The sequence below is a fragment of the Pristis pectinata genome, chromosome 13 (genome assembly GCF_009764475.1).
Source record: "Pristis pectinata isolate sPriPec2 chromosome 13, sPriPec2.1.pri, whole genome shotgun sequence".
NCBI lineage: Eukaryota > Metazoa > Chordata > Chondrichthyes > Rhinopristiformes > Pristidae > Pristis > Pristis pectinata.
Genome location: NC_067417.1, coordinates 43,558,843 through 43,584,610, shown reverse-complemented (window position 1 = coordinate 43,584,610; position 25,768 = coordinate 43,558,843). Strand labels below are relative to the sequence as shown.

At 42.4% G+C, this 25,768-nt stretch overlaps 1 protein-coding gene across 1 annotated transcript in view; it reads right to left on the bottom strand.

The window, feature by feature from the left end:
* The window catches only part of LOC127577503 (fibrous sheath CABYR-binding protein-like), a 47,266-nt gene extending 25,783 nt beyond the window's left edge, over positions 1-21,483 (bottom strand). The window contains exons 1-9 of the mRNA XM_052028735.1: positions 21,452-21,483; positions 20,413-20,518; positions 16,546-16,582; positions 13,245-13,314; positions 11,018-11,132; positions 8,004-8,197; positions 5,050-5,182; positions 4,188-4,230; positions 870-1,035 (exon numbers count right to left, since the gene is read on the bottom strand). Coding sequence (XP_051884695.1) covers positions 870-1,035; positions 4,188-4,230; positions 5,050-5,182; positions 8,004-8,197; positions 11,018-11,132; positions 13,245-13,314; positions 16,546-16,582; positions 20,413-20,518; positions 21,452-21,483 — 896 coding nt within the window. The remainder of the gene's footprint in view (positions 1-869; positions 1,036-4,187; positions 4,231-5,049; positions 5,183-8,003; positions 8,198-11,017; positions 11,133-13,244; positions 13,315-16,545; positions 16,583-20,412; positions 20,519-21,451) is intronic.
* Between the last annotated feature and the right edge of the window lie 4,285 nt (positions 21,484-25,768).

Here is a 25,768-nt window from a genome sequence, read left to right as displayed (position 1 = left end):
CCATGTGATAGCACCTCACACATTCTCAAACACTCGACAGCAAATAAATGAATTTTAAAATGTAGTCACTGTTATTTCTGCAGGAAAGGAAACCAACCAAAATGAATACATCAAAATTCCGTAAAGTGCAATGAAATGAACAACCAACTGATCTCTTTTGGTGGTCCTGATTCAGGGATAAATATTGGCCTGGTCATTGGCAGAATTCCCTGGACTTCTTTGAACAAGGATAGTGGGGTTGCTTGCATCCACCTGAACAAACATTTAGGACAATGATCAAACTTCTCCTATAACAAATATAAGATCAATGTTGGATTCCCTTTTGGTTCACTGAATTGTTAGCTGAGATCATATGCTCAGATCAAGCGCTCACAGTGACTGTTAAAAATATATTTATGGAGTGTGTGTGCCTATGTGTGATGATTATTTAGGTGGAGTGATGTCATGCCTGTATTGTTGTTGTATATTAATGTAGTGTAACTGGAACATTGACAATTAGGCAAGAGATTTAGGGATGGAAAATCAGTGTCTGAGTTCTTAGGGTGCAGTTCTGCTTTAAGATTTGCTTGTTTGTTTCTTTTTTGGGGAAGTTTGTGAAATAGGTATATGTATATCTATGTGTAAAACCACAGTGATGTCACTGGTATTCAGATTGTATAGCATGATGGTGCATTTCATGGGGGTGAAGAGAAAGGGAGGTGGGGAGAAACACAGGCTTGTAGGCTACAACTGCCTTAGTATTTCACTGGGAACAATCGAGCTGTTGACTTTGGGTGTGAATGCTTTAAAACTGCACCACATAAAAGAAGACATTTTGAATCAATTTAACATGGCACAGGGTTCTTCCAAAAATGTGGGTAATACTTTACCTGCTGCTACTAGCAGATGAGCGAAGTGTTTCAACAGTTGGGCCGGTGGGAGTAGGGTTTGCTTGGGGTTCTGCCTGGTGATCAGTGGGCTCTTTAGAAGTCTCAGTTACCACATCTTCCCCCTTCACTTCAGGTTCTTGCTGGGGTTTGATTTCTGGCTCAGGCTCTGATAATAAAGAAAAAGGCTCAATGACATTAACTCAACTCAAACTTCTGATGTACTACCACATGGCATTTACAGCAAATAAGTAGACCAATCACCCAGTGTGTCCATGCCATTGCTTATGCTTCAAGTGAGCCAGTGAAGGAAAATACCTCACCATTGAGGCATGTTGTCGGCAAATGGCTGAAATTTTACAGGAAGCTATTTCATAACTGCTGCTAGTTGGTTATGCTTAGTTGTGACTGAGCACTATCAATTGCCTCCCAAGCCTGATGAGTAAGTTAGGACATGGAGAAAATTATACGAACTGCTGTTAACTCAGGATGTGTTTTCTTCATCCTTCTGATCTCTCTCTCTCTCTCTCTCTCTCTCTCTCTCTCTCTCTTTTTCAGCCTGTACCATTTTGTCTCTTCATTCTTCACTTAGTTACCCTCTTCTGCACTAATATGCAATATGAAGAGATGTAGTAAAGATGATGATGAATTTGTTGGTATCAAGCAATCTTGCTCATCCATGTTATTTGTTCCAGGGGTAATAACAAACCTGAAGAAATCATTCATCTCAAAATAAGGGGTCAGCCGTTCAGGACTGAGATGAGACCTTTCTTCACCCAGAGGGTAGTGAACTTCAGGAATTCTCTACCCAAGAGGGCTGTGGAGCCACAGTCACTGCAATATTAAAGGTGTCAAGGGATATTGTAGAGAAACAAAGGACTGCAGATGCTGGAATCTAGGTGAACAACACTATGATGCTGAAGGAACTCAGCAGGCCAGGCAGCATCCATGGAGAAAAGCAGGTGATCAATGTTTTGGGTCAGGACCCTTCTTCAGCACTGAAGGTAGGAAAAGGGGAAGGCCAATATAGAGGAGGGAAAAGCAGAGCAGTGATAGGTGGACAAAAGAGGGGAGGCGGGGTGGGCACAAGGTGGTGATAGGTAGATGCAGGTAAGAGACAGTGATGGGCAGGTGCGGGGGAGGAGGGGAGAGCAGATCCTCTGGGGGATGGGTTAAAGGTAAGGAGAGAGAGGAAAAAAGGTAGAAAAAAGGAGGCTAGGAAAGGGAAGAAGAGAAGAAGCAAGGTGGGGGGGGTGTGTTTGTGGGGAAGGGGGTGGGGATTACCTAAAGTGGGAGAATTCAATATTCATGCCATTAGGCTGCAAGGTTCCAAGATGAAAAATGAGGTGCTGCTCCTCCAGTTTGCGCTTGGAATTCTCCTGGCAGTGGAGGAGGCTGAGGACTGACATATCAGTGATAGTGTGGGAGGGGGAGTTGAAGTGACTGGCAATGGGCAGATGCAGATTGCAGTTACGGACAGAGCACAGGTGTTCTGCAAAATGGTTACCTAGTCTGCGGTTGGTCTCACCAATGCAGAGGAGGCTACTCTTGGAGCACCAAATGCAGTAGATGATATTAAGGGAGGTGCAGGTGAATCTCTGTCTCACCTGAAAGGACTGTTTGGGTACCTGGATGGAGGTGATGGAGGTGGTGTAAGGGCAGGTGTTGTGCCTATGGCAGGGGCAGTGGAAAGTTCCTGGGGTGGGACCAGGATGGGGGGGGGGGAGGAGTGAATGAGGGAATTGCAGAGAGAGCGGTCCCTGCTAAAGGCAGAAAGGGGTGGGGAGGGGAAGATATGCTTTGTCGTGGGGTCCTGTTGGAGATGGCGGAAGTAGAAGAGAATGATGTGTTGTATACGTAGGCTGGTGGGATGAAATGTGAGGACAAGGGTGACCCTATCCCTTTTGGGTCTGGAATTCCCTCACTTTAGGTAATCCCCACCTCCCTTCCCCACAAATACCACCCCCCCCCCCCCACCCACCCACCATGCTTCTTTTCTTCTGTCCTTTCCTAGCCTCTCTTTTTCTACCTTTCTTCCCTTCTCTCTCCTTACCTTTGACCCAAACCCCAGTGGATCTGCTCTCCCCTCCTCATCCAGCATCATCATGTTTTTCATCAAGGGATATTGTGTTAATAAGTGAAAATAACAATGAGGCAAAAGATCAGCCATGTTCATAGTTTATATTCACCAGCATTTAGAAGAATAAGAGAGGAGCTCATAGAAACATATAAAATTCTAGCAGGATTAGATAAACTAAGAAGATGTTCCCAATGGCTGGAGAATTAGAACCACAGGGGTCATAACCTCAGGATATGGGGCATGCCATATTGAACTGAAATCAGGAGAAAATTCTTCAGCTACAGGGTGGTGAACCTATCAAATTTTCTACCACAGAAGGAAGATGAGGACAAGCAATTAAATACATCAAGAAAGAGATAGATAGATTTCTTAATGCTAATGGGATCAAGGGATCTGGAGAGAAAGCAGAAACAGAATACTGAAAAGATTCACAAGGATGTTACTGGGATTGGAGGGCTTGAGTTATAACAAGAGGGTGGATAGGCTGGGACATTTTTACCTGGAGCTTAGGAGGGGCAACCTTATAGAGATGTATAAAACCATAAGGGGCATAGATAAGGTGGATGGTTGCAGTCTTTTACCGAGGGTAGGGTAGTCTAAAACTAGAGGACATATATTTAAGGTGAGAGGGGAAAGATTTAAAAGGGACCTGAGGGGCAACTTTTTCACACAGACGGTGGCAGGTATTTGGAATGCGCTGCCAGAGGAAGTGGCAGAGGTAGGTACAATAACAACATTTAAAAGACATTTGGACAGGTACATGGATAGAAAAGGTTTAGAGGGTTATGGGCCAAACACCGGCAAATGGGATTGGCTCGGAGAGACATCTTGGTCGACACAGACAAGTTGGGCTGAAGGGCCTCTTTCCATGCGATATAACGCTTTGACTTGATATCTGAAGTGGATAATCAGCCATGATAATATTGAATGATGGAGAGGGCTCAAATGCCAAATGGCCTACTGCTCCTATTTTCTCTGTTTCTATCTATGCTGACCTATGCGTCAATCTCATCAAAGGAAAGTTGGAATAATGAACTGTGGAAACACGGCAGTCAAACAAGATTAGGTCTATTGTTCATGCAGAAAATTAAAAACTCTTTGTCTAATATAGTTGCTATGCAATCACCCTGTCAAGAATGCAAGAACCCCTGTGTAATTTCTGAATCTTTGCTGAATAAACTGCTGTAACAATGAGCAACAATAAGATCATAACAACAACAAACTAATTTCCATGAACTCACTTGTTTCAATGGGTGGTTCTTCTTTCTGTGGATTTGCAGGTTCCTGGATCAGAAAATGAAATATTTTGCTAAAGATTATCAAAAAATACAGACATTTTCTCATGATACCTACAGAATATAACATAATTAGTTTCAGAAATGAAGCTGGTGACCATATTGCTGAGAGTTCCACTGACACATATAATATTCCTGATACATTATTAAAAAGGAAAAAGGCATAGGAACGGAAATATTATTGTGGGATTCAGCTGTGCCATGCCGCAGTTATTTTAGCTCAAAATGGATTGTTTGTGTGCGCATAGCAGACATTGGGAAATTAGCTCCACCCTCTGTGAACTGGGTACTGCAAATTACCCCTTAATGTAGGTTAATGGCGAAAAGAATCAAAAGTGAGTTAATGGGCATGTGTGAGAGAGAGAAATTGCAGGGGCGCAGGGAAGTAAGAAAAGGGCAGTGGATTAGTGGGATTGCTCTCCTGGGAGCTAGGATTAGCCAAATGGCTTCCTTCTGAGCCATAAGAGAAAGAGTAAGGTTTTTCTTATTGTTTGTTTTCAGTTTAGAGAAAATTGTAAATCTGTCTTTGAAGCTATGGAATATAAACCTGGAGCTACCCTAATCTGTTCTTGATGCCGACTACTTCCAGTGCTTGAAAGGAGGGAGAATTAAGGTTCAGTGTTGTACTTCTATAGGGTCCCTAATATAAATGCCAGATTACTTGATTTATAGTGTAACGTGTATCGCTATACTTTGTCTCCAGCAGTATTCATCACACAGCAGTGGCATTTGCTCTCAATGCATAGCTTCAGTCAGCCCGCTCGCTCACTCGCACACAGCCAACCACATGGTGTGTGGATGTACACACCTCCTTCGTCACCTGGAGAGCAGCGGTCACCTCAGCAGCATCAGTTGGTTTAGGTTTTTTTTCAGGTTGTGGCAATACCTCTTTGAGTCCTCGCACAAACCAAGTGAGCACTCCACCTCCTCTGCCCTTGTCCCTGCAAGAAAAAGCACACCACCATTTTAAAATACTTCCCTGTCTTCGCTACCAGGTGGCCTCATCAATGGGCAAGGTAGCTGCATGTGCTGGCTGAGGGTAAAAGTCATAAAAAAGGAGAGAGCAGAGAAGGACATGGTGGCATATTTTGGCATGTTGGCAACAGCAGGAATGAGTGCAAGAAGAAGGCAGAACAAGAGGAAACAGAGGAGAAAATGCTGCAATCAAGAGAGCACTGGATCAAGATACAGCCAACTGGGGAGAGCGGAAGATGAGAAAAAATAATTGAAAATTAACTATCAGAGCTTGAGAAAACTATTAATAATCCTCTGTTTTAAATTTATATTCACCCTTATCAGAAGGGCTTGATAGCAATAATTTATGATCTGATTACGAAAACACATTTAGGGATATCTGATAAAATTAAGAATGAATGGGAAAGAGAACTTCAGATACTTTTACCTATAGAGACATGGAAGAAAATTCTCCAATTAGTTAATACCTCTTCAATGTGTGCCAGACATTCTTTGATACAGTTTAAGGTGGTTCATAGGACCCATATGTCTAAGGATAAGTTAGCTCATTTTTATAACCATATAAATCCTATCTGTGATAGATGTAATTCTGAGGTGGCTTCCCTGACACATATGTTCTGGTCCTGCCCTCTTTTGGAAAAATATTGGAAAGACATTTTTGATATTATTTCAGTGGTATTGATAGTCGATTTACAACCTCATCCTATTACAGCAATTTTTGGGTTACCAATGATGGATTCTGGCCATTTATCTGCCTCAGCTTGTCGTATGATTGCATTTGTTACATTAATAGCCAGGAGATCCATTCTATTTAAATGGAAAGATCCTAAACCTCCTACTACATTCCAATGGTTTTCCCAAACTATAACATGTTTAAACTCAGAAAAAATTAGGAGTGGTACTATTGAGCCTTCGGTTAAATTGGAAGAAACTTGGAGCCCATTTATTCAGCATTTTCATATGATGTAAGCTGACCTTTTCCGAATCCTTTTCAATAACTTTCTATTCGAATGTAGAGGAGTGGAGTTAATGACATAATAATGCTCTTAACCAATGAAATACGACAGCCCAGTTTTTGTTTATTATTACTATTTGGTTTGTTATTGTTCTTTTTTTTGGTTTGGGCTTTTTTTATATAATCAAATTTCTTTTTAAATCTTTTTCATGCTCAATTATCAAGAGATTGGGAGGTTCAGATTACACATTTTACTCTTTGTGTCTGTATACGTTAACTGTTATTATTGTAATCCCAATCTCTTTGTATCATGTGTATAATTACTACTGTTATGTTTATTAATTTGAAAATTAATAAAAAGATTGGAAAAGAAAGAAATTTATGAATGCTTCATGTTGGTGTCTACATTTTTATAGGTGCCTATGTTACTTTGACATGTTGCAAGACTATAGCTACCGATGATCCTGTCTTATTGTAAAGATGGCCTTAGCTTTGGAAAAATAACTTAAAAATGACAAATGTTAATATTAGCTGTCTAAACATTTCAAGTCAAAGAGGATCAAATTATCATACATTTCTATCTTCAATGTGAACATTATTAACGGCACACAAAAGATGGGTGGACTTCTTCCTGCATTATGCTCCACATATCATAAGCAAAATGTTACGTGCTTCTGTTGGAAACAAGAACAACCAAAATACATGTATGTTCAGGTTTACCAAATGGCAAAAATTATAGGAGATCGCACACATGGGGATCAGGGAGTGACCCAACTGAGATGATAAAATATTTTAAGGATTCAACAGAGTAGGATTAGAGAAACAATCCCCACCGTGGGACTATGAAGTCCATGGAGATATCATCTTAAAGTTAGAGTCATACATTCAGGAGCTAAATCAGGAGACAGTTTTTCACAAATGGGGTGGAGGAAATCTGGAACTCCATCCTCTAAAGGTTTGTAGCTTGTGGATCAAATGAAATTTCCGTGACTGGGGCTGATAGATTTTTAGTAGCTACGGATACCAAGGGGCATAGATCTAGAGGAGTGGATGGAGTTGAGTGACTTGATTAAATTGTGGAATGTACTTGAAATGTTAATGACTGACTCCTGTTCAAATACTGTGTAAAAGCTTAGATTTGTTCCTATCGACTATGGCACACTCACTTACTTTCCACAGCACAGAAGGTGACCATACAGCTCATAATGTCTATGCCAATTCACAATAAATCAATTCCCTCTCTCCTTATTTCTCTGTAGCAACGTATTTATTCTCCTTTGCAATAGTTATCAAATCCCCTTTGATTCTTTTACTACATTAAACTAGGGGCAACTTACCATAGCCAATTAACCTACCAACATGCCTTTTGGGATATTGAAGGAAAATGGAGAGCTTGATGGAAAACCACATGGGCACAGGGAGAGTGTGCAATTCTCCACACAGACAGCACCTGTGGTCAGGATCAAACCCTAGTTGCTGGAGCTGTGAGGCTGCAGTGCTAACTGCAGCCCACTCTGCCGCCCACTGATCCATTTCTACCTCCCCACCCAGTGAGCCCTTTACAATAGCAGTATTGATTTCTCGTGCATCTCATTCTTCTGCCCAAGACAGTGTTTTGCAGGCATAATGTTGTTTGTCTTGCAGCAAAGTGACGGTGAGTTTGGTTCGGTGGTAATTCGAAACGCGAGACATGGTTACTGAGCTATTGAGCTTTAATGTGCAAAGAACTCCATTCCAAAGAGTTGAGCAGCCTAACAACCAAAGTTTTTTTTTATGACAGCAAGCTTACTGCTGATGCTGGTCAGATGGGGCTTCTCCAACAGATGGTTGACTTGATGATTGGGTCTCTGGAACTGGAGCACTCACTAAAACCGGATCTGGAGCTTTCTCTGGAACTGGAGCCGGAGCTAGAGTTGGAGCCGGAGCTGGAGTCGGAGTCGGAGTCAGAGCAGGAGCTGGAGTCGGAGCTGGTTGAGGTGGTGTGGACTCTGTCAACAAAAATAAGTCTACTGAAGAACTCTTGGCACTGAGTTGGAGAAGGGGAAAACGATCATCCAGGGCCCTCACTTCTGATTGCTAATCAGCTACTCCAGGTGGAAAATACAACTGTGTTAATGTTGGCATTAGCAGGATCAAGTTCTGCCCACACCGTGAAATATAGTTTTCCAATCCATGAACACACAAGACATTTTGTGAAGGGTATGCATTAAAAGCATCTAGTGCCTCTGGAAATGTATCACAAAGCTCGATGCCTTGAAGAGGAGGGAGAGAGTTGAGGACGGAAAGAGTGAAGAACAAACACCTATTTGTCTAAATTTTGTAGCTGTTCTAAAACTCAAGACTTATGGACAAAATTTCACATTGTTAGAAGCTGAGATAAATGCAGCAAAACTTCTCCCCTGAAGAAAGGGATAGCATGAATTGTGAATCTGGACTGTGAGGTCTAACTGGTGGATATTTGCAGCCTCCTTATTGAGAGGATTCACAGTAACGAGTCAGGTAGTGGAAATGTTATTTTCTCCTTCACTCATTTGCAACATAATGAGAATTCTCAGAAACTCTGAAAGTTAATGTACAATTAGGAAGGCAAAAGGTATGTTGGTTTTTATTGCAAAAGGATCTGAGTATATGAATAGAGATGTCTTGCTTCAATTACATAGGGCCCTCGTGAGACTGCACCAGAAATATTGTGTACAGGTCTGGTCTCCCTACCCATGGGAAGATATACATTTGATAGAGGGGGTGCAGTGAAGGCTTACTAGGTTAATTCCTGGGATGGCAGGTTTACTCTGTGAGAGTGACTAAGCAGGCTCTGGTGTTTGGAAGCATGACAGATGTTCTTGTTGAAAAGTATAAATATTTAAGAGACTTGACAGATTTGATGTGGAAATGATATTTCCCATGGATGGGATGTCTAGAATCAGGAGAATGAGTCTTAAAATAAGGGGCCAGCCATCCAGAACACTACCAAGGAAGTCTGTGGAGGCTCAGTTGCTGTGTGTATTCAAGGCAGAGATTGATAGATTTTTAGATATTAAGGGAATCATGGGACATGGGATTAGTGCAGGAAAATGGGGCTGAAGTAAAAGATGGACCACAATCTTACAGAGTGGTTGTGTGGACACAAGACACTGAGTGGGCTGACTTCTGATCCTACTTGTTATGTTCTTATATTATGGGAATTTGTTTCAATACGCTGAACAGAGGGTTATGAATCTTTCGAATTCTACCCCAGAAGAAGGTGGAGGCTCAGTTGTTGATATTCAAGGCCTAGAGTGAGAGGTTTCTGGAGACAGAATCAGAGGATGTGGGGACAAAGCTGGAAAGTGAACAAGGCACTGGATCTTACTGAATGGCAGAACATGCTCAAGGGGCCAAATAGCCCACTCCTGCTGCTGTTTCTTCTGTTCTTATATTATTACAACAATCTAATTGAACTGACTGGCTTGGATCCATTGTGTAATGTTTAAATACCACGGAATGGTTAGCTTTAATGTAACGCAACATGGATTTCAAGAGCATAATTTCTATCATCTTGTGGACTTTAATTCAATCATGCAGTCACATTCAGAAATCTAGTTCTATCTCCACAGCTCTTGTTTAGGTTTCTGAGAGTGAAATCTGAGTAAATCAAATGTTCTCCGTGAACCAGTCGGGCCCAATTTAAGATAAATATTTACCTCCGCTTGGTTCTTTTTCCTTATTCTGTTTCAGTGAATCCATATTTAGATGGAGGGTGAAAAAAAAAAGAAATAGATAAATATTGGTGATTCAGAATCATACAAGCAGGGTAGAATATGGACAAAGACAGGCCTGGACAGGCATAGAATTCCAAAGCAACGTAACTCACTTTTAAATCCCAAAGTCTATTCCCTTATTGTACAGATTTTCACAATCACATCCATCCCTCTATTACATAGAATTTTAGAATCTGGACATTTGTCCATTTCAAATATACCATTAACTTCTTTACTGTATAATATTCTAACTTATATTCTTCACTTTCTTCATTTATCAATCCAGTGTCCCACTCCCCTCCCTCATTGTATAAAATTCCAATGTCCCATTTACCTGCCTAATTGCAAGGTATTCCAGTAAAACATTCCAACTCCTATTAAACGTAATTCCAATGTAATATTGCCTTACACATCATTTCCTTCTCTTTTGCATACATCTCCAGTCTGCTATTCTTCTAGTCTGACGTTCCAATGACAATTCTCCATATTGTTAACAATTCTAACATAAAGATAGAATTCAGTTTTTGAACCCCATCTTATGAACGTGCATGTTGTACAGAATCCAACAAACTTCATTCATACAGTGTCTTTAAATGTTTTATGATTCTTCACAAGGTCAAAAGCAGACAAAATAAGGCATCAAAAATATTGCTGCAGGTGACCAATGCTTGATTATAGAGGTAGGTTTTAAGGAGTGCAGAGACTTAAAGGAGGAGGAGGCAGGTATAGAGAGGTGGAGAGGTTAAGGGAAGGAATTCTGTAGGTTGGGGTTGGGGCAACCAAAAGCATGGCCACCCACCAATGGAAGACTTGGTAAAAACAAGATATGCAAGAGATCTCAAAGGATTGTAGGACTGATGGACATTACGGTACAGAGATAGAGAACACCTTAGCAGGAAATGATGAGAATATTCAGATTGAGCCATTGTTTAGGAACCAAAGTAGATCAGTGAACACATATGTGATGGTTAAGTGGAACAGTGCAAGTTGGCATAGGTTCGAAATGTTTGGAATAGTCAATACGTTGTAGAGAATGCTTACATAAAAATAAAATGCATTTTAAGCAAACTAACCTATATAGTGGTAATAGTTTAAATGGAGAGGCTTACTTCTGCATTCTTCTCAGAATCCTGCGCACCTTTAGGAAGTCTTGGGCTATCAATATGCAGTGGGACAAGTCTGCTCATATTTTGTGCAATCCAGACCAGGACTCCACCCCCAGAACTGCAACAAAATATTCAAAACATATTAATGGCGGCAGTCAGAGTTAGCTTGGTGGAAAAACAAGCTCCACTGTATTTTACAAAAAGTCATTACCACTCTTGTTTCACTTCAATCATGAAAGCCTGGGGACAAATATTAGACTTAGGATGATACTTGTTAATAGTGGAAGAGTAATGTCAACAAACCATGCAAGGCAATCTAGATTGGTGGAAAATGCAGCCATTGCCCAAAGGCAGATGGAGTGAGGAGAGGGAGAGGGAGAGAGAGAAAAGTGAGATGGATAGCTTGAGAGAGAGATGGAAAGAGAGAGAGAAGTGAGAGAGAAAGAGGGAAGTGAGTGTGTGTGTGAGATAGATAGATAGATAGATAGATAGATAGATAGATAGATAGATAGATAGATAGATAGATAGATAGATAGATAGATAGATAGATAGATAGATAGATAGATAGATAGATATCATTAACCCCACTCACAATGATGCTACTAAGTGTGGCCAGCGAACGTCCACTGACTCTAGCCAGAAGAATCCAACAGAATGAGTGAGAAGACTTTGTCACTGGTCCTAATAAGAACAACACTACAAAATCTGGTTGTGTGTCTGAACCTACAGAATGCAAGAGCAGCAACAGGGCCACTGATACAAGGAGAGTTAGGTTACTTCCCATGCTAGGTTCATACAGCAGGGTCAGCTTTAATCTATAAACAGTGCATGATTCCAGAGATGGGAATGCTGACCTGCACAGAAGAAACAAGTTACTGTGATGCTATGGAAAATGATCTTATGTGAGAATTCAGCCCCTTCCATATGATGGTAGAACGTTCACTACAAGATCACAAGATCACAAGATAAGGGAGCAGAAGCAGGCCATTCGGCCCATCGAGTCTGCTCCAAGGAAAAGGGAAAAAGAAATGGGGTGGGAAAAAAAGAAGAAGAAAAAAAAAACTATTCTAATCCCATTTGCCAGCCTTATCCCCATATCCCTTGATACCCTGACTATTTAGATATCTGTCTATCTCCTCCTTGAATACCCCCACTGATCTGGCCTCCACTGCTGTGCGTGGCAAGGAGTTCCACAATTTCACCACCCTCTGGGTAAAGAAACTTCTCCTCATCTCTGTCTTGAAACTGTACCCTCTAATTCTAAGATTGTGCCCTCTGGTCCTGTACACGCCCACCAAGGGAAACAGCCTAGCCACATCTACTCTATCCTTACCTGTCAACATTTTAAATGTCGCTACGAGGTCCCCTCTCATCCTTCTGTACTCCAGCGAGTACAGTCCAAGAGCCGACAAACGCTCATCATACTTAAGCCCTTTCATTCCTGGAATCATTCTCGTAAATCTCCTCTGAACCCTCTCCAACGTCAGCACATCCTTCCTAAGATGTGGGGCCCAAAACTGCGCACAGTATTCCAAATGAGGCCTCACTAGCGCCCCGTAGAGCCTCATCAACACTTCCTTACTTTTATACACTATACCTCTCGAGATGAATGCCAACATAGCATTCGCTTTCTTAACCACCGATCCAACCTGGTGGTTAACTTTTAAGGTATCTTGTATGAGTACCCCCAAGTCCCTTTGTACTACCGCACTATCAATCTTCTCTCCTTCTGGATAATAATCTACCCGCTTATTTCTACTTCCAAAGTGTACAACTGCACATTTCTCAACATTGAATCTCATCTGCCATTCCCTTGCCCATTCTCCTAAACTGTCTAGGTCCCTCTGCATTCTTTCTATTTCCTCTATGCTCCCTACTCCTCCACTAATCTTGGTGTCATCCGCAAACTTAGCCACACAACCATTTATTCCATCATCCAAATCATTGATGTACAAAGTAAAAAGGAGAGGCCCCAACACCGACCCCTGCGGCACACCACTAGTAACCGGTAACCAACCAGAACGAGATCCTTTTATTTCCACCCTTTGCTTCCTGCCAACCAGCCAATTCTCCACCCATTTTGCTACCCTGCCCATAATTCCATGACCTCTCATCTTATTAATCAGTCTCTTGTGAGGCACCTTATCGAAGGCCTTTTGAAAGTCTACAAAACATATTGCCAAAATATTGCCAGAAAACACCTTGTCTCAAAGGAAGTTGTGGCTAGTACCTGGTGACTGCAGTGGATACTGCAGTCTGGTCAGCCTCATCCTGTCTTCCTCCTGCATTAGAACAGTCACCTACAATGGAAACATCTCAAATTAGATTGGGATAAGAGAAAGAACAATATTTTGCTTAGTCTCTAATTTCACAGTGCAGTAGATACTCTTTGAGCATACCCTTAAGGCTGATGTAATAAAAGGTACGGCAAAAATGAAGAAAGCATGTAACAGGATTCGGCATTTACTTGTTATGCATGTGTACTGGTAAATGTTTTCGATGAATTAGAGTAGCTATCATTTCAGTTAAATTACTAGGAGTTTATGAATTGAGTAAAAAGAACAATTAAAAGACAATTGTTCAGAATTAATTGAATAAAGAAGAGCTTAATTTGAAGAATTGCAATACAATTTACTAATGAAATATATAAAATGACAAATAGAAAAGGGCTACACAATATTCTAGTGATAGTAAATGTATTTATAACTAACTTAATCATTGGTGTATTGCCAGTGAGTCAGGAGAATTTTTTTTAATTAATTGTAGAGCTGTGGAGGGACAGATGCTGATTGGGGATATTTTTGAATCAATGTTTCACATTTTTTGATTAGGTGAACTCTTTGTGCTCACTAATATTTATCTTTTCCTCTGCTAACAGACTCTTCACGACTAGCCACAAAAACATCCCAATTTCCCTGATGATACTTTGCCTTGGGCTGAATAATCTTTACTATTTCAAGCTGCTCAGCAAAGGTCAAACTAGTGGGAATGATTGAAAAATGGAGGGATCAATAAAGGGGGAAATCTGAACAACTGGGGAACGGGGTGATTGTCTCAATTAAAAGCATCCACTTGGAGTGGGACATAACAGATTATAGACAACAAGGCCAACTGGCTGAGGGGCAAAACAACAGTGAGGAGAAGAGGTTTATAACCAGGGGAGTGAGTGAATAACAACTGACTGATGAAGGGAATGTGGAACATTACTCCTTGTGTGAGCCTCACTAAAAATAGAACTCCATAGGATCAAAGAGAGGCCATTTGGCCCATTGTGTTCATGCTAGTTGAAGAAGTGCCACCTAATCTAACCCCATTTCCAGCATTAGGTATATAGCCCTGCAGATCACATTTTCCAGTGCACATTCAAGTACTGTTTAAATGTGATGAGGGCTTTTGCTCTTCCCACCCTTTCAGACAATGGGTTCCAGACCTCAGCCACCTTCAGGGTGAAAACATTGTTCCTCATCTTCCCTCTCACCCTTCCACCAATTATTTAAATTCATGCCCCCTGGTTTTTGACCCCTCTGTTAAGGGAAATAAATCCTTCCTATTTATTGTCTCTAGGCTATTCATATTTTAAACACTTGAATCAAATCTCTCCTCCACAGCCTCTGTAGTTCCAAAGAAACAACCCCAGTTTATGCAATCCTTCCTCATAACTACAGTTTTCCAGTCCTGGCAAAATCCTCATAAATTTCCCTTGCACCCTGTTCAATGCAATCACAACTTCCCTGCGATGTGGTGACTTGAACTGTGCATAGTGCTCAAGCTGTGTCTCAACTAGTATTGTACACAGTTCTAGGATTACCTCCCTGCTCCAATACTCACCACTCAACTAATAAAGAAAAGCATCTCAAATGCCTTTTAAGCACCTTATTGACCTGTCCTACTACCTTCAAACATCTGTGAAAATGTACTCCAAGGTCCCTTTGTTCCTCCTCACTGTGCAATATTCTCCCATTTATTATGCCTTCCCTTGCCTTGTTGCACCTCCCCAAATGCACTACTCACACTTCTCTGGATTGAATTCTATTTGCCACTTTACGGCCCAATTGACCAGACCACCTACTTATATCTTCTTGCAGTCTAAAGTTTTCCACCTCACTGTTTGCAAAATTCTTTATTATGCCCTCATTTTTAAATATAAATCATTAAAATATATCTTACAAAAAGCAAAGGACCAAGTACCAAGCCTTGTGGGACTTACAGCCTTCCAATCAACTATTACCTGTTGCTTACTGTCACTGGGCCAGTTTTGGATCCTAGTTGCCTCTCTCCCTTGGATCCTGTGGGTTTTACTTTTTTGACCAATCTGCCATGTAGGAGCCTTGCTAAAATCTAATAAATACACTGCCCTCATTGACCCTTCTTGTTCCTCCTCAAAGAATTCATAACTTTCCCCTAAACAAATCCCTGCTGACTGTCTTTGATTAATCTCTGTCTTTCTAATGAAGTTCATACCATCCCTAAACAATGATTTGGACAAGAACAGAACTCACAGGAGGAGTGGCCTTGGTGCATTCATTGGGGGAGTGGGACACAAAGACCTCCAAGGTTACAGGCGGGGTCTCCTGACTGGTTGCCAGGGAGGTCTCTGCTAGGAAATACTACATGAATGCAGCCTAAGAAGCCCCACACTTTGAAGAACCTGCAATGCAGGAAAATGCCTGTGCCCACTTTGCCTGCTACTGTGGGGTGAAGAAAAGATAGATGGAGTCTCTATTGTTTTAGTATGGAGTTTGGGTGACTTCCCTAATACAGCAGGGAGCAGCAAACTGTGAGAGGTAACAGAGATTAGGAAGCTGAATGATCATGGAATTAGGTGGCTGAGAGTGACCCTGACTTTGACCTCCATGGGGAAAGCAGTCCAGGCACATGTGAGAGTCTGTATTTTGGGTTGTAAGAGGTCAGACATCTTAGTGAAGACAAAGAATGCAGTTTTCTCACTGGCCCTTTGAATGCTGTTTCAGAGTTAATGGTTGCTCAGTGAGTTGAAGAACTGTTGCTCTTCAAACTAGTGAGGTTGAACATCTCACTGCAGATACACTTTGCATGTTGCACTACAGTTGACATCATTTGGGGAGTTTTATGACAAGAATGAAGTGCAAGGGCAAAGAAAATCCTACGGACAAGTCAGAAGCCAAATTTCCTAACAGATACTATGATGCCAGGAATGTGTAAAAAATTGCTCCACTCTGGGTGAAGTCAGTTACCAACTGCACAGCACTTCTTTTGGAGTTGTGCAAATGAATTTCTCGGCCATTTAGTTCCGTTCACCTCTAGCTTCATCATAAAAGCAACAGGAGTGCAATGGATAACAAGAGGTTTGGAATTTAATAGGATTCACAGAGAGAGGATTATCCTTACTGATGTGATGAGGGTTTTTGTGCTCTATATGGGCTGTCTTATAATATTAGTTCAGCTCCACTTTACTTCATCAGCGAGATAATCTGAGTATATCAGTAGCATTTCACAGTACAGTATCAATAGGACGTTATTCATTATATTTAATACATAATAAATGAACTCACCTGCTTCATTTTTAGGTTTTTCGGCTTCCACTGTTTTCTGTTGGAAATAAAACAGACAACTGCTTAGGATTTAATTGAAATTTAAACCAACTTTAGACTCATATTTTAAGACCTAATTCAAAATTAACATTACACAGATTTTATACAAACTGCAAAAAATGAACTGCAACACAAAGCATGATTGAAGAACATAACGGACACAGATATCTGTCACTTCTATTGAGCAGGTGGCCAACATGTTCTCAGTCTCAGTAGGAGTGGCAGAAAACAGTTAGTCCCATCTGAAAATAGTTTGCATAATTTGTAATCTCATTTGAATTGAGTTATCCTTCAATCCCATCTGATGGGATAATCTAATTGTTTCAACAATGAATAAGAAGAGCACTCCAGAAGAGTTTTTTAAATGAAATCATACCCCAAATTGACTTTTTTCCTGATTATTCGTCTAGACCGTATGACAGCTAATGAAACTGTAAGATGCAGGGAAGGTACCATTACCTCATCCACCAATAGTAAAGATTTGGTCCAAAGTGCCTTTAGCTGACACAAACTAAATGTCAAACTTGCTACTGATAGAAGTTGTCCAGAAAAATTTCATTGATTCAGTTAGCAGGGAGCTGCATAAATAGCAATTCATAACACTATTTAACACAGGAAAGCATCCAACAGTTACACTGAACTACAACGGGATATATTAGAGTGGATGGCCAAATCTTGATGAAAGAAGAATGTCTGAGAGGTAGAAAAGCAGAGAGGCTTAGGGAAGAAATGCTAGAGTTTGGGAGTTGAAGACATAGCTACTTTATCTAAGGAAGGATGTTCTTGCTCTGGAGGGAGTGCAGCAAACTCATTCACCAGATGATTCCTGAGATGGAAGGGCAGATGTGTGAAGAGAAATTGGGATGTTTGGGCTTACATTCACTGGAATTTAGAAGAATGAGAGGGACCTCATTGAAATTTGTTAAAATCCTGATGGGACTAGACACAAGGATATTCTCAATGGTGGGGAGTCTAGAACCAGAGATCACAGCCTAAGGAGATGGGATAACTCACTTAGGACAGAAGAAAGGAGAGATTTCTTCACCCAAAGAGTGGGAAACCTGCGGAATTCTCTATGAAAGTAGTTGAGGGCAAATCATTAAATATATTCATGAAAGAGGAGAGTTCTAAAGGCTAACAAGATCAAGGAAAATGGGGAGAAAGCGGGAAAAGTGTACTGAAACTGGAGATAAGACATGGTCATATCGAACGACAGAACAGACTCGAAATGCCCAATGGCCTACTCCTACTATATTCTATGTTTCTGTGTTTATATTTCCATGGGTGGAAATGGGTGGTCTTGGAGTTAGTTTGAACACAAAGTCCAAAGCTCATCCCAGGGCCAATATCACATCAAGGTTGCGAATCTGATGGTGCATTTTCAAAGATTTGGTCGGGAGAGGGATGGAGTCCACGGCTGGGGAATGGGCATTTAGTGGAGACCAAGAACAATGACTTTGATTTGCCACAAGTATTTTGCTGGAGGAAACTTCTGCTCATACAGCATTGGGCCAGATGATGCAGGGGCAGGGATGAGGTAGATCTGTTGGATACATGTGGAAACAAGGATATGGCTCAGATGAGAAATAAGAAGGGGCAAGGGATAGATCCATCATTAGCTTTGAAGTCAGGATGTGGCTGTGGAAAGGAAGTGTTGTTGGGGATGGATGAGAACAGACCTGGACAAGTATGGGCAGACCAGCTGGGAGATAGTGGAGAGATAAGCTGGAGGTGAACAGAAGCCACACCAAGAATTTCAGGAAGGTTAAGAAAGACTGCCGTGAGCTGTCCTGACGCCCCGGCACTACTTCTGCCTGTGGTTGGTCACACCTGGGATAACTTCCCAGTGCAGGGTAGACTGGCATGCCTGCAGATAAAGGATCATAGCCATCTGTCACTCTGCACCAACCTGACTCTCTGACCTGCTCTACTGCCCTGATTCCTGAGATCTCCTCTGCTGAAAATGTCAGTCTGAAAGCCTACCTCCAGACTGTTGGTTCCTGATCAATCCCTCTTATTCCGCACCCACCCCAACTTGTCAGGCCCCAGTTGTGGCTGCTGATTCCTGGATCTTGGCCTTCCAAAGGCCCGGAGAAGGTGCAACCCCACCTGCAGTTTTCGGTGGCACCTCCCACCACCCCTGCTCTGTGCCCACATCCAGGAAAAGGAGTTTTGGGAAAGATGAGCTACCACATGGGATTCTCCATTGGGCATGAGAACCTGGAGAGGAGAGGGAAGTTGAAGGTCATAGATGATTGGGTGGGGGGTGCTGAATGAGATTGGGAGTGGTTGCATAAGCGGAGGGGGTCAAGGCTTGTTTTTGAGGAGATGGGTAATGGCAACAGATCTGAAGTGGGGGACAGTTCCTCAGGGGTAAGAGCAGGTAACTATGGGTGGTCAGGAATTAGTTATCAGGAGCTTGTGCTAGGTATCATGAACATGGTGAACTCCAAGAAGGCATGAGAGTGGAAGAAAAAGAAGGATATGGCTTCTGAGCTGTTGTTGGGTATCTTTTTGCAGTGAGGTCCAATGGACTGGGGCTAAAGTAGGGACGAAAGAAGCAGAGGAGAATAAACAGCGGGTCGCAACTTCAACAAGTGAAGTCCGTGAATTATACAGAACCAGAGAGGTTTTAATAGGGTGGATGTGGAGAGGATGTTCCTGTAGTTGGAGAATCCAGAACTCATGGTCACCGTTCAGAAATAAGGGGATGCCTGTTTAAGACAGAAATGGGGTGAAGTCTCTTCTCTCAGAAGGCTGTGAATTTTAGCAACTATTTTCCTTTAGGGAAACAAAGTCTTCAAATATTTTTAAGGAGGAGGTAGATACTTGATAAGCAAGGGGGTGAAGGGTGACTGGGATTGGAGAAAAGCAGAACTGAGGTTACATTCAGATAAACCATAATCTTATTGAATGGTGGGGCAAGCTGATTAGTCTACTTATGCTCCTAATTGGTATGTCCATGAATTCCTTACACAGGTCAGTAAAAATTATGGAATTTTTATTAATTTTTAATAAAAATTATGGAATTCTTTGCCACGTACAGCTGTGGAGACCCAATCATTGGCGGTGTTTAAGGAGGAGATTGATAGGTATCTAATTAGTCAAGGTATCAAGGGACATGGGGATAAGGCCAGAAATTGGGGCTAGATAGGAATAGTATTAGTTTAGCTCATGGAGCAGACTTGATGGGCCAAATGGCCTACTTCTGCTCCTTTGTCTTGTGATCTTGTGAGCAGAGAAAATAAGTCTAAGGTTATCTCTGTATCCAGATTGACCCTGGGATGGAGAGCAGATTCAGCAGTTGAGGGCAGGTTCTGATAGTGGCTTACGGGGTCTGGCTCAAATAGTTATACAAGTGTATGTTCCTGGCATGAGGGAGCAGAGAAGAGGATGTGCAGGAGGAGCAGAGGAGAGGTTATTCCAGGGGACCGGCTAGCATGAGAGGAAGTAATGGCTTCAGATTTTAAAGTACTTGGGAGAGTGGATTTGCTTGGTGGACATGGAAGGAAATGAAGTTGGGAGGGGAAGCAGCCGTGGGTGACACAGGAAGTGACTGGTGATATCCTTGTGTACAACATAGATAGGGGAAAGGAATGTCACTGAATGATAAAAACAGGGTGAGAGCATGAATCCTACATTGGAAAGAATAGCCGCTCCCGAGTCACACATTCGGTGTCAATCAATTCTGCCAATTCTCCAGGGATCGGCACAGTTGGGTGATGACACTAATCGGAGAACAGAGTTGAAGACACTTGAACCAAAGGATCACAGAAGGTATGCGATGCGATGTGGAATGTTGCCAGCCAATGGTTCTCTGCCTCTTACCTGTTCCTCTGCAGGTGGAGACACATCCTTAGCCTCAGGCCTAGTCTCCAGATGCCTAACTGGCTGAGGGGGTTGAGGAGCAACTTTTGCTATCCAGGTAAACATCCTGTTTGGGAGCAAGGAAATGGATAATTCACAAACCACAAAATTACAGGAAGCAGTTATGCTATTATCACCCTGCAAGCAAATTAGAATATGACAATATAAATGTGTAGATATTTTATTGATAGTTACAGAGCACTATAGCACAGAAACAGCTCTTTCGCTCCACTAAATCTGCACTGAATATCAAGCAACCATTTACACAAATCCTATTTTTTCTCCCCACATTCCCATCAGCTCCAGGGCCAGATCACTGGGGGCGTTCAAGGAAGAGATAGATGGATATCTAAATAGTTGGGGTATCAAGGGATATGGGAATAAGGCTGGAAATTGGGATTAGAATAGTTTTTTTTTCTTCCTCCGCCCCATTTCTCATTTCTTCCCTTTTCCTTGGAGCAGAGTCGATGGGCCGAATGGCCTGCTTCTGCTCCCTTGTCTTGCGATCTTGTGAACTCCTGCCCCAATTCTCTGACTGCAGCCCACTCTTGGTTTATACAGCAAGTCGTTTCAAATGGCTGCTGAGTGGAGTAAGAGCTCCCCCTACTGTTCATTGGCTACATCAACAGGTGGCCCGGCATCGCAAGCATCCCTGGGTTACAGATGCCTGACTTACAGACACCTGCATATGTGAATGAGCTCCCATAATATTATTAAATTCAAAACTCTGACATATGTACATTTGTTCATTCCTACAAGCCTCAGAGCTAGTTTCCTCTCTTTTTGCACTTTCTTCTTTCTTACCAGTTCTTTCTTACTAGTCTTATGATTTTTGATGCAACATTACAATACTGTGGAGGTATGGTTACCATATCGAGTGATTTATGTGTAAATTCAGACTTATGGACAAAATTGACGTAAGAACATCTGTAAAAGTGGAACCCGGAGACAGCCTATTCAGTGAAAGTGTGTTGTGGCTAGAGTAGGTGTTGGGACTCACTTCAGAAGCAAATCCTTCTTGTTGCTCACCATGGTTTTCATATAATTCAGTTAAGACCTTGAATAGCAGAGAGAGAATGAAGGAGGGAAGATCTATAGGGAGAACGCCTCTCCCAGCCCGTGCTCAAGTGCTAGTGGGAAGAGGTAGGGTGGAGATTGATGCCAGGGCAGTAGGGGAAGAAGTTTAATGAATTAACAAGGTCAATGAGGTTGAATTCAGCTGGTATATTCTACCAGCTGCAGCACCAGCCTCATCCATTGTTTGAAATCATTCTACCCCATCATCCTCTGATCTACACTTCCATCACTCCTACCATTCATATGCATTACCTCACCCTCAGATATTTACACTGCAATAAGCCTCACACATGCCTCATAGTTCATACACACCAGCAACTATTCATCGATGACAGTCATATCACCCAGATAGATCACACTGATACACCTGTTCCTTTCACGCAGGAAAAAGTGGCACATGTCAAGAGACAGCAAGAAAGAACTGGGGAGCAACAAGGACCATAAAGGCAAAGATATGGCCAGCATGGGAAGGGATAACACTGAGATGGCATTTAGTCTGTCAGTAACACTTCTGGAAAAAAAAAGACACAAGAAACTGCAGATGCTGGAATCTGGAGCAACAAACAATCTGCTGGAGGAACTCAGGGGGTCGAGCAGCATCTGCTGGTGGGAAAGGAATTGTCGACGTTTTGGGTTGAAACCTGATGCAGAGTTTTGACTTGAAATGTCTACAGTTCCTTTCCCCCCACAAATGCTGCATGACCTGCTGTCTTCCTCTAGCAGATTGTTTGTTACTCCTGGAAAGCTGTTTGGGACACCTTGCAAATTGTATAGACAGTGTGTGCATGGAAGTTGTTATTGTCCAGACGTTCACTGAGTAAAAGAATTTATCCTCCCCTCCCTCCCCCCACCTCAACCCTCCAGATTCTTGGCATCAGTCCTTTCAATCTTTCTCAGAATCTTTTATGTTTCAGTGAGATCTCCAGTCTTTCTTCAAAATTCTAATGAATTAAGGATCATCCTAGTCAGCCTTTCCAAAGAGGGCAAACCCCGTATCCCAGGAATCAGCCTAGTGAAGCCGTGCTGCAGTGACAGTGAGGCAAATGTATTCTTCCTTGGGCATGGAGAGCAGACCTCATATAATGCACACACCCAAGTCCTGCACAATGACAGCAGGACGTCTTCACTCTCGTACTCCAGTCCCCTTAGTTCATCAACCTACCATTGATTTCTGCTGTCTTTTCATCCTCCCACACTATTTAATAAGACTACGACCAGCATATTCTGATCAGCTAAACTGTTCTGGAGATGAGATACATTCACTGTAATTCAAAACATTTTCTCGCAAAATTGATTTCCAGTTTTTCACTTCAGCACATACATATTCATAAAAAAAAATAGCCATATTGGTCTACAGTCTGACTCAATTAAACTAGAGGTAGATACTGGTGCAAAACAAATGTAAATGCTGGAGAGACTCAGCAGGTCAGGTAGCATCTGTGAAGAAAGAAACAGATGTAATGTTTCAGGTCCATGATCTCACATTACAGTAGATACTGTTCCTTTGCTTTCTACATGAGATTGTCAAGGGCAGGGGTGAGCCAGAAGCAAAGAATATGCTTTCTTCTCTCTCACTATCACTGGTAACAAGTGTCTGGTATGCTGCCCAAAATTACAGAAAACACTGAGAGGGTTTCAGTGCTTCTAGCAACAGGAAATTGTGGTGTAAAGCAGCAACTCTGATATGACTGCTCCTGAACTCAGATGGGCAAGTGGCTATTATTAGAGGGTGGAGGGAAAAAGACACTTCCACATCACCTTTCATCCTCTGTAATTACTCTTGTAATATAGGAGGTGTGCCAGCCAACTTTGCCCAAACAGGATTCACAAACATGGCTTTAAAGTAATGGGTGGGAAGTTCAAGGGAGATATCAGAGGAAGGTTTTTTACCCAGAGAGTAGTTGGGGTATGGAATGCGCTGCCTGGGGTGGTGGTGGAGGCAGGTACATTGGTCAAGTTCAAGAGATTGCCAGATAAGCATATGGATGAATATAAAATAGAGGGATATGTGGGAGGAAGGGGTTAGATAGTCTTAGGCAAGGTTTAAAGGTCGGCACAACATTGTGGGCCAAAGGGCCTGTATTGTGCTGTACTGTTCTATGTTCTATACACGCCAATACATCACTTGCCCTCCTAACTGCTGGCTGTTTCCAGAAGTTCATTTTCTGTATTTTATGTGTGAGGGTTACAATGCAACCAAATGTTGGAAGCAGAGTGTAATATACATGTACACTTTATCATGGGTTAGGTGCAGGAGACTGAGGACAAATTTCTTCCCTGTGGTCTTATTTTCATTCATCCTATTATTGGTATTGGTATTGGTTTATTATTGTCACTTGTACCGAGGTACAGTGAAAAGCTTGTCTTACAAACTGATCGTACAGGTCAATTCATTACATAGTGCAGTTACATTGAGTTAGTACAAAGTGCATTGATGTAGTACAGGTAATAACAGTAACAGTACAGAGTAAAGTGTCACAGCTACAGAAAAAGTGCAGTGCAATAAGGTGCAAGGTCACAACAAGGTAGATCGTGAGGTCATAGTCCATCTCATTGTATAAGGGAACTGTTCAATAGTCTTATCACAGTGGGGTAGAAGCTGTCCTTAAGTCTGGTGGTACATGTCCTCAGGCACCTATATCTTCTACCCGATGGAAGAGGAGAGAAGGGAGAATGTCCCAGGTGAGTGGGGTCTTTGATTATGCTGGCTGCTACACCAAGACAACGACAGGTAACGACAGAGTCCAAGGAGGGGAGGCTGGTGTCCGTGATGCGCTGGGCTGTGTCCACAACTCTCTGCAGTTTCTTGTGGTCCTGGGCAGAGCAGTTGCCATACCAAGCCGTGATACATCCAGATAGGATGCTTTCTATGGTGCATCGGTAAAAGCCGGTATGTGTCAAAGGGGACAAACCAAATTTCTTTAGCCTCCTGAGGAAGTAGAGGCGCTGGTGAGCTTTCGTGGCCGTGGCATCTACGTGATTTGACCAGGACAGGCTGTTGGTGATGTTCACACCCAGGAACTTGAAGCTCTCAAACCTCTTGACCTCAGCACCATTGATGTAGACAGGTGCATGTACACTGCCCCCTTTCCTGAAGTCAATGTCCAGCTCTTTTGTTTTGTTGACATTGAGGGAAAGGTTGTTGTCATGACACCATTCCACTAAGCTCTCTATCTCCTTCCTGTATTCCGACTCATCACCGTTTGAGATATGGCCTACAACGGTGGTATCATCTGCAAACTTGTAGATGGAGTTAGAGCAGAATCTGGCCACACAGTCGTGAGTGTATAGGGAGTAGAGTAGAGGGCTGAGGATGCAGCCTTGTGGGGCACTAGTGTTGAGAATAATCGTGCCGGAGGTATTGCTGCCTATCCTCACTGACTGCGGTCTGTTTGTTAGAAAGTCAAGGATCCAGTTACAGAGGGAGGTGTTGAGTCCTAGATCTCGGAGTATGGTGACAAGCTTGCTTGAAATTATTGTATTGAAGGCAAAACTGTAGTCAGTAAACAATAGTCTAACGTATGTGTCTTTACTGTCCAGATGCTCCAGAGCTGAGTGTAGGGCCAGGGAGATGGCATCCGCTGTAGACCTGTTTCGCCAATAGGCGAATTGCAATGGGTCCAGGTTGTCTGGTAGGCTGGAGTTGATGTGTGCCATGACCAACCTCTCAAAGCACTTCGTGATGGTGGATGTCAGAGCCACTGGTCAGTAGTCATTGAGGCATGTTACCTTGCTTTTCTTTGGTACCGGGATGATAGTGGTCTTCTTGAAACAGGAGGGAACCTGAGATTGAAGCAGGGAGAGGTTGAATATGTCCACAAACACTTCTGCCAGCTGATCAGCACAAGATCTGAGCACGCGGCCCGGGACACCATCTGGGCCAGGTGCTTTCCTCGTGTTCACTCTCCGGAAGACTGATCTTACGTCCTCCACTGTGATCACAGGTTCAGCTGCGTTGGTGGCTGTCAGGATGGATGGTGAGAATCCACTTCCCTTTTGCTCAAAACGCACATAGAATGCGTTGAGTTCATCAGGAGGGGATGTGCTGTTGTTAGCTATGCAGCCCGACTTCGTCTTGTAGCCTGTTATGGCATGTAAGCCCTGCCATAACTGACGGCTGGTCAGGGACTCTTATTTTGAGTTGGTATTGCCTCTTGGCATCCCTGATAGCTTTCCGAAGGTCACACCTTGATTTCTTGTACAGATCAGGATCCCCAGATTTGTGTGCAGCAGTCCTCTC